The 9,247-nt window shown below is 58.5% G+C and overlaps 1 protein-coding gene across 6 annotated transcripts in view; it reads left to right on the top strand.

Annotated features, from left to right (window-relative positions):
• The first annotated feature begins 2,055 nt into the window (after positions 1–2,055).
• Positions 2,056–9,247, top strand: part of LOC144511754 (membrane-associated guanylate kinase, WW and PDZ domain-containing protein 3-like) — a 123,566-nt gene continuing 116,374 nt past the window's right edge. For 3 of the 6 annotated variants that reach the window (XM_078241997.1, XM_078241994.1, XM_078241995.1), the window contains exon 1: positions 2,075–2,448. In XM_078241997.1, coding sequence (XP_078098123.1) covers positions 2,178–2,448 — 271 coding nt within the window. In that variant the 5' untranslated portion in view covers positions 2,075–2,177. Of the gene's footprint in view, positions 2,449–9,247 lie in introns of all 6 variants that reach the window. The other 3 variants (XM_078241993.1, XM_078241996.1, XM_078241991.1) reach the window with 2 other exon arrangements.

Raw genomic sequence — 9,247 nt, 5'->3', positions numbered from 1 at the left:
ACCTCATGAAGGGGAAGCTGTCCAAAAGCTAGTGGGTTGTGCTACCAAATAAACCTGTTGGACTTTAACAATAGTTGCCAGTTCAGTATTTTTTAATGCATTCATTCACAGGGAGTGGACATCGTTGGCTGTGCCAGCATTTATTGTCCATCTCTACTGGCCCTTGAGAAGGCGGTGGTGAGCCACGTTTTTGAACTGCTGCAATCCATGTGGTGTAGGTCCACCCACAGTGCTGTTAGGGAGGGAGTTCCAGAATTTTGACCCAGCACAAATCAAAGTTGTCCTGCAATTTACAATTAAAAATACTGGCTGGGTGGGTGCATGATATTAAAGTTCACTTTGCATTGAGATAGGGATATAAACAAATAAATAGAGACTTTGAACCTTCATTTTATGACAGTCTTATGCTTTACATTAGTGCCTAGGCATTGCTCAATGGTTAAAATTCTGACCTCTGGATTTGAAAGTAATGGGTTCATGTCCCATTCCAGAGATGTGAATAATGATCTAGGCTCCTGCTGCCAGGGAGCTGCAGAGGTGGAGATGTTTGAGATGTTACAATGGACACCAACCTCTCCTTTGTCACAGGCAATGGCCTTCCCCCTGGTCTGATGGCACTGACACTCGCCCTGCTCAGCTGGCACTTACGCTCCCCCTAGTCAATGGGCACTGACTCTTGGCTTGGTCAGCAGGCATTGACCCTCCCCCTCATCTGTGGGCACAGACACTCCTGGTCAGAGGGCACAAACCTGCTTCGTCAGTGGGCACTGACCTTTGGCCCTGGTCTGTGGATATTGACCCTCCACAAGGTATGCAGTTACTGACCATCCCCCGGTCAATCCTCCGGGGAAGTACTGGATGACGAAGGGTACTCTGTCTACCGTGTCCCGTGTTTGTCTTCTGAGGAGATTGGTGCGGTTTTTCGCTGTGGCGCGTCGGAACTGTCGATCGATGAGTCGAGCGCCATATCCTGGGAGAGACTACGCATGGGGCGTGGTTTGTGAGGGGGTGGGGCTGGGACTGTAAGGGCGGGGCTAAGGGAATGAGGGTGTGGCCCGGACAGGTGGGGGGGGGGTCCAGGCAGTGGGGGCAGGGTCGGGGTACTGGGGGTGTGGCCAGGGCAGTCTGGGCGGGGGTGGGGTACCGTGGGTGGGGTACCGTGGGTGGGGCCCGGGCAGCTGGGGCGGGATCTGGGCATTGGGGGTGGGATCGGGGTGCTGAGGGTGGGGCCAGGGCAGTGGGGACAGGATCGGACACTGGGGGTGTGGCCCGGGCAGTGGGGGCGGGGTTGGGGTGCTGGGGGTGGGGCCTGGGCAGTGGGGGTGGGATCGGGCACTGTGGGTGTGGCCTGGGCAGTGGGGGTGGGATCGGACACTGGGGGTGTGGCCCGGGCAGTGGGGGCGGGGTTGGGGTGCTGGGGGTGTGGCCTGGGCAGTGGGGGTGGGATCGGGCACTGGGGGTGGGGCCTGGGCAGTGGGGGTGGGATCGGGCACTGGGGTTGGGGCCCGGGCAGTGGGGGCGGGGTCGGGGCAGTGGGGGTGTGGCCCGGGCAGTGGGGGCGGGGTCAGGGCACTAGGGCTGGGGCCTGGGCAGTGGGGGCGGGATCGGCACTGGGGGTGTGGCCCGGGCAATGGGGGCGGGGCTGGGGGTGGGGTTCGGGGGCGGGCAGTGGGAGTGGGATCAGGTGCTGGGGGTGTGGCCCGGGCAATGGGGGTGTGGCCCGGGCAGTGGGCCGGGGTCGGGGCAGTGGGGGTGTGGCCTGGGCAGTGGGGGCAGGGTTCGGGCACTGGGGGTGGGGTTCGGGCAGTGGGGGCGGGGTCGGGGCACTGGGGGTGTGGCCGGGGAAGTGGGGGTGGGGCCCAGGCAGTGGGGGCGGGGCCCGGGTAGTGGGGCCGGGGTCGGGCTCTGGGGATGCGGCCTGGGCAGTGGGGGCGGGGTCGGGGCGCTGGGGGCGTGGCCCGGGCAGTGGGGGTGGGGCCCGGTCAGTGGGGGCGGGGTCCGGGTAGTTCGTGGCTCCTGATTGGTTGTGGGTTGCCCCGCCCCCCGGCGCTGCGTGCTGACGCCATGACGCCGCGGCGAGCGGCCCCCGCAGTCGGTGACAGGATCCCGGAGTCCGGGCAGCGCCGCAGCGAGAGAGCGGGGAGCGGGAGGCCGGGGCTTGGCCCCGAGGCCCCGCTATGTCCAAGTCGCTGCGCCGGCGGCGGCACTGGCTGAGCCGGGCCCAGGAGGCGGCCGTGTCCGGGGAGGCGCTGTCGCTAGGCGGCGGGGCCGAGTTCGGACAGTTCCCCGTCCTGGGATCCTCGCTCGGCGGCACCGAGAGCGGCCCCGGACCCGGGGACATCCTGCTGGAGGTGAACGGGACTCCGGTCAGCGGCCTGACCCGCCGCGATGTCCGCGCCGTCATCAGGCATTTCCCCCAGCCCGTCCGAGTGCGGACAGTGCGGCCAGGTGAGGAGGAGGGGGAGGGGCAGGGGGAGAGTGAGGGGGGGGAGGGGCAGGGGGAGAGTGAGGGGGGGAGGGGCAGGGGGAGAGTGAGGGGGGGGAGGGGCAGGGGGAGAGTGAGGGGGGGGAGGGGCAGGGGGAGAGTGAGGGGGGGGAGGGGCAGGGGGAGAGTGAGGGGGAGGAGGGGCAGGGGGAGAGTGAGGGGGGGGAGGGGCAGGGGGAGAGTGAGGGGGGGAGGGGCAGGGGGAGAGTGAGGGGGGGGAGGGGCAGGGGGAGAGTGAGGGGGGGGAGGGGCAGGGGGAGAGTGAGGGGGGGAGGGGCAGGGGGAGAGTGAGGGGGGGAGGGGCAGGGGGAGAGTGAGGGGGGGAGGGGCAGGGGGAGAGTGAGGGGGGGGAGGGGCAGGGGGAGAGTGAGGGGGGGGAGGGGCAGGGGGAGAGTGAGGGGGGGGAGGGGCAGGGGGAGAGTGAGGGGGGGGAGGGGCAGGGGGAGAGTGAGGGGGGGAGGGGCAGGGGGAGAGTGAGGGGGGGGAGGGGCAGGGGGAGAGTGAGGGGGGGGAGGGGCAGGGGGAGAGTGAGGGGGGGGAGGGGCAGGGGGAGAGTGAGGGGGGAGGGGCAGGGGGAGAGTGAGGGGGGAGGGGCAGGGGGAGAGTGAGGGGGGAGGGGCAGGGGGAGAGTGAGGGGGGAGGGGCAGGGGGAGAGTGAGGGGGGGAGAGTGAGGGGGGGAGAGTGAGGGGGGAGGGGCAGGGGGAGAGTGAGGGGGGGAGGGGCAGGGGGAGTGAGGGGGGCAGGGGGAGAGTGGGGAGGGGCAGGGGCAGGGGGAGAGTGGGGGGGGAGGGGGGAGAGTGAGGGGGGGAGGGGGAGAGTGAGGGGGGGAGGGGGAGAGTGAGGGGGGGGAGGGGGAGAGTGAGGGGGGGAGGGGGAGAGTGAGGGGGGGGAGGGGGAGAGTGAGGGGGGGGAGGGGGAGAGTGAGGGGGGGGAGGGGGAGAGTGAGGGGGGGAGGGGGAGAGTGAGGGGGGGAGGGGGAGAGTGAGGGGGGGGAGGGGGAGAGTGAGGGGGGGGAGGGGGAGAGTGAGGGGGGGAGGGGGAGAGTGAGGGGGGGAGGGGGAGAGTGAGGGGGGGGAGGGGGAGAGTGAGGGGGGGAGGAGGGAGGGGGGGAGAGTGAGGGGGGGGAGGGGGGAGAGTGAGGGGGGGGAGGGGGAGAGTGAGGGGGGGGAGGGGGAGAGTGAGGGGGGGAGGGGGAGAGTGAGGGGGGGAGGGGGAGAGTGAGGGGGGGGAGGGGGAGAGTGAGGGGGGGAGGGGGGGAGGGGGAGAGTGAGGGGGGGAGGGGGAGAGTGAGGGGGGGGAGGGGGAGAGTGAGGGGGGGAGGGGGAGAGTGAGGGGGGGGGAGGGGGAGAGTGAGGGGGGGGAGGGGGAGAGTGAGGGGGGGGAGGGGGAGTGAGGGGGGGAGGGGAGGAGGGGGGGGAGGGGGAGAGTGAGGGGGGGGAGGGGGAGAGTGAGGGGGGGGAGGGGGAGAGTGAGGGGGGGGAGGGGGAGAGTGAGGGGGGGGAGGGGGAGAGTGAGGGGGGGGAGGGGGAGAGTGAGGGGGGGGAGGGGGAGAGTGAGGGGGGGGAGGGGGGAGAGTGAGGGGGGGGAGGGGGAGAGTGAGGGGGGGGAGGGGGAGAGTGAGGGGGGGGAGGGGGAGAGTGAGGGGGGGGAGGGGGAGAGTGAGGGGGGGGAGGGGGAGAGTGAGGGGGGGGGAGGGGGAGAGTGAGGGGGGGGGGAGGGGGAGAGTGAGGGGGGGGGAGGGGGAGAGTGAGGGGGGGGGAGGGGGAGAGTGAGGGGGGGGAGGGGGAGAGTGAGGGGGGGGGAGGGGGAGAGTGAGGGGGGGAGGGGGAGAGTGAGGGGGGGGAGGGGGAGAGTGAGGGGGGGGAGGGGGAGAGTGAGGGGGGGGGAGGGGGAGAGTGAGGGGGGGGGGAGGGGGAGGGGGGGGGAGGCGGAGAGTGAGGGGGGGGAGGGGGGAGAGGGGGAGAGTGAGGGGGGGGGAGGGGCAGGGGGAGAGTGAGGGGGGGAGGGGCGGGGGAGAGTGAGGGGGGGTGGGGCAGGGGGAGAGTGAGGGGGAGGGGCAGGGGGAGAGTGAGGAGGGGGAGAGAGGGGCAGGGGCAGGGGGAGAGTGAGGGGGCGCGAGTGAGGAGGGAGTGGGGGGGATGTAGAGGGGAGGGGCAGAGTGGGGACGGGGGAGGGGCAGAGTGGGGAGAGGAGGGGGGAGAGTGAGGAGAGAATGGGGGGCTGGAGAGGGGAGGATGAGGGGGGGAATGGAGTGTTGGGGGGAGAGAGAACACAATGGGGGGGGGAGACAATGGGGAGATGTCCGGGTGCAATAAGGGGATGGGGTGAGTGTGGGGGTTCTGTTGCCTCACAGCTCCAGGGATCGATTCCCGGCCTCAGGTTACTCTGTGTGCAGTCTGCACATTCTCCCTGTCTCTGCCTGGGTTTCCTCCCACACTCCAAAGATGAGCGGGTTAGGTTGATTGACCATGCTAAATTGCCCGTTAGTGCCTCCGATGTGTAGGTGAGAGGGATTTGTGGGGTAAATGTGTGGGATGACGGGGATAGGGCCTGGGTGGGATTGTTGTTGGTGCAGGGTTGATGGGCCGAATGGCCTCCTTCTGCACTGTAGGGGTTCTATGATAAAGGAAAACATGGATGGAAAAGAAAGACTGGTGATTGGGGGCAGGATGGGACTGAGTTGGGAGAAAATGGGGTGGGGGAGAAAATGGAAACTTTGGAGGCCATCTGAGAAATATCAGGGAAAGTGGATTACTGGGAAGAGATTGTGGGATTAGCATTTATAAATGCGGGAGAAACTGGGAGAATAAGTATGGGAGGGATACAGATCAGGAGTGACGCAGGACAGAGTGGGGAGAAGGGCTATTAACTGGAAATTGGTGGAGGAAGGACCAGGCGTGAGGGAATAACTTGGGAAGAGACATTGATCAATAACCATGGTTATTGATGACTGTGCTAAAAACATTTGTTTGATTCGTTTTGTGTTTTCTTTGCTCTGGGGCTGGTTCTGTATGACTGGGATGAGGTTGGGTTGATGTAACAGTGCCCATGGTTTGTGGGGATGGTTTAATTCACGCATGCACACTACCTAATCTCAGTCTTGCTTTCTTGTGGAAAGCTGTTGGATGAAGGCTCAGCAACATTTCTGCAGGAAGTCCACGAGAGATGAACATGAAAAAAAAAATCACTTCAAAATATATTCTCGTTATTTCATTGATCTCTTATTATCGAGAAACAAAATGATAGTTTACACATTAAAAGCTGATTGCTTGCATTTAATGTTGGAATTTACGAGGAGTTGTATTTTAATTATTAAAGATTTATTTAAAAAGTAACTTCTGTCATGGCCAAGGGCTGATTTGAGATAAGTTTTTAAAAAAATCAAACATTCAGAGTAAAATATAAAAGATGAGAAAAGATAGAACAGTGGAATAATATACTGATCATCAGATTGGGACCTTTGTCATCAGGGTTGACTTTTTAACAGCTGTTAGAGTCTGTTCACTGTAGATGAGATGTATCTTTGGACTGTTCTTCAATCTTGTTGTTTTACATTTTTGTAAAATCAGATAAATTTGTGACAATTGGATAAATATTCACTCCAGCACTGGAAATCGATTATTTTCGTTAAGAGCCTGCTCTGCTCCAGCCAATACAATGTGGAGCATTTTCATAGATTCAGCTTCAAGCAGAAGCTGAGTTTCTGTGTGTAATGAGTACTGCCAAAACTCTATTGGTCTTTGAACTATTTTCCCCTGATCTCGGGCAGCTCTTTGGAATAAACATATCCAGTTTTTCAGTCCTTTGGCTGTCTCACCATCTGCTGTGAAGGGATTCTTCCTCCCTTTCTTCCCGTGCTCTCTCTTTGCCCTGCATTGAGTTCTGTAAGAAGTCCAACAACACCAGGTTAAAGTCCAACAGGTTTATTTGGTAGCAAAAGCCACTAGCTTTCGGAACAGGCTGTTCCTTCGTCAGGTGGGTGGGAGTTCTGATCACAAACAGGGCACAAAGACACAAACTCAATTTACATGAATAATGATTGGAATGTGAGTCTTTACAGCTAATCAAGTCTTAAAGATACAGACAATGTTTTCTGTACCCATGCTGAGGACATGATGTTTGTAGCCCTCTCTCCTCCTCCTCTGAGATGGGAGGTGGGAGGGGGTACTGGAAAGAAGCATCTTCTGTCTGATTGCCTCTGTAGCTAACTAGTGGGTTATGGTTTGACAATATTGGTGCTGTGCATTAAGTCAGTGGTGGATTTCAGTGTATGACCTGATCCTACCTGCATGCTGAGATGTTCAGAGGCTCCTTTGCAGGGCTGCAGACACTGAGTCTGTCAGCAGCACCTACAGCTTTGTGAAAATCACTGCCTTGGTGAGAGGTGCAAGAATATATTCAAGGGCGATTGTGTAATTTGGGCATGTTCTAGCGAGGGAAGAGAAGGTTGAGAGGTAATAAAATTGCTGTTTTTAGGATTCCAAAGGGACTGGATAATGTCCACTGGACCAGTTGTTTCACGTTGGCTAGAGGACGCTTTCTACACTTGAAGGCAGAAAATTCAAGACTATATTTCTATGAGCCAATGGTCAGTCTTGGGCTCCTTGGGGAGATGGTGGGAGCAGTTAGTGTGCACTTAGATTCTTGAGTAATTTGAGATGTGATGTCCAGTAATGTGCACAGGAGGAACAGGTGTCATAGAATCATAGAAACCCTACAGTGCAGAAAGAGGCCATTTGGCCCATCGGGTCTGTACCGACCACAATCCCACCCAGGCCCTACCCCCATATCCCTACATATTTACCCGCTAATCCCGCTAACCTGCGCATCTCAGGACACTAACGGGCAATTTTAGCATGGCCAATCAACCTCACCCGCACATCTTTGGACTGTGGGAGGAAACCGGAGCACCCGGAGGAAACCCACGCAGACATGAGAATGTGCAAACTCCACACAGACAGTGACCCAAGCTGGGAATCGAACCCAGGTCCCTGGAGCTGTGAAGCAACAGTGCTAACCACTGTGCTACCGTGCCGCCTTTGGACCCATTTTCCTCATCTCGTCTCTGGCTGTCTTGTTGACTCATTGGAGATTGATCATAGAGACCCTACAGTGCAGAAGGAGGCCATTCGGCCCATCGAGTCTGCAGCGACCACAATCCCACCCAGGTCCTACCCCCACATATTTACCCGCTAATCCCTCTAACCTACGCATCTCAGGACTCTAAGGGGCAATTTTTAACCTGGCCAATCAACCTAACCCGCACATCTTTGGACTGTGGGAGGAAACCGGAACACCCGGAGGAAACCCACGCAGACACGAGGAGAATGTGCAAACTCCACACAGACAGTGACCCAAGCCGGGAATCGAACCCAGGTCCCTGGAACTGTGAAGCAGCAGTGCTAACCACTGTGCTACCGTACAGATGGCCGAGATTAACCAACAACTCCATTCCTGTGATTAACTGGATGGTAAAAGTGAACTGGGTAGACCCTGGTCTGTATTATCTCTCCGCTCTTGAGTCCTTCTGTCACAAGTAGCCTCCTAGGATTGAGTTTATCGAGGTTTGTATTGGTGCTGAGATCCCTAATTAACACAGTGGAATATTCAGTGTCTTACTGAGACTCGTTTGATGTTAAATATTCAGCATGTATTAAGTTAAGTAGTCCCTCAGAACCTTGGATATTTTAAAAATAATTATTTCTACTGTTTGTGTGGTGTGCCAGCAACATGAATAAGTTGCTTGCAGGGGTTTTGTCTGTGTCTCAGTGGTAGCATTTCTGTCTCTGCGTCAGAAGGTTGAGTAGAGAGAGTGCAGTGCGATCAGAGATGCCGTCATTTGGATGCAATGTTAAATTGAGGCCCCGTTATGTGGATGTTAAAGATCCATCAGCACTATTTGAAGATGATCAGCGGAGATGCCCTGCACAACATTATCCCACAATCACCATCACCCAAACAGACTGTCTGGTCATTACCACATTCCAATTGTGGAATTTGGTGTGTCCAAAGTGGCTGCTGTGTTTCTGACATTGTGACACTTAACTGCATTTCTAAAGCAATTCCTTGACTGTAAAGTTGGGACGTGCAAGAAAGGAGACTGATTTAACCAGGGGTCTGAGGGAACAACTCCGGGCTGCGGTTTAATAAGATTCAATCAGTCTGAGGGGTCAAGGAGGAAACTCTACTTGCTCTGGGGAGGAGTGAGCAGTTAGGGCTCATAGTAGCTGTGGTGACAGAGGACACGAATTAACTGAGGCTACAGAGGGTTTGGGGCACAGTTATATTCTGGTGCATGGCCAACTGATCATGATGGAGCCTCTTGCGCTCATGGCTGTCCCTGCTGTCTGATAAAGTGAGTATTATACAAGGGTCAGTAACAGCTCCTTATTCTTCACAACCCCCCCCCCCTCGCGCTATTAGAATCCAGCAATCCCTTTGCTTATTATTTCTGCTTTTGTTAACCAACTGATGAACACCTGACTGATAAATGTGGAGCTTGATCCTTGTTTGATCTGGATGATATATTTTTCTCCCCTCTCTCTCTCTCTCTCTCTCTCTCTCTTTCCCCCTTCACATCTTCCCAGGTGTTTTAGGAGATTGCCAGCAGTGGGGGTTTAGCTCCAGCCCTCAAGGAATCACAACTTTGTCTCCCGCTTTGTGATTTGGAGAGAGCTTCACTGAGCTCTGATCTTTTCCTCCCTGCTCCCTGTACGTAACAGCAGCAGAGTAACCTGTCGGGAATTGCTGGTGAATGCATG

The sequence above is a fragment of the Mustelus asterias genome, chromosome 25, assembly GCF_964213995.1.
Source record: "Mustelus asterias chromosome 25, sMusAst1.hap1.1, whole genome shotgun sequence".
In the NCBI taxonomy this organism is placed as follows: domain Eukaryota; kingdom Metazoa; phylum Chordata; class Chondrichthyes; order Carcharhiniformes; family Triakidae; genus Mustelus; species Mustelus asterias.
Note: the sequence above shows the minus strand (reverse complement) of the source record. Positions and strands in the feature narration are given on the sequence as shown.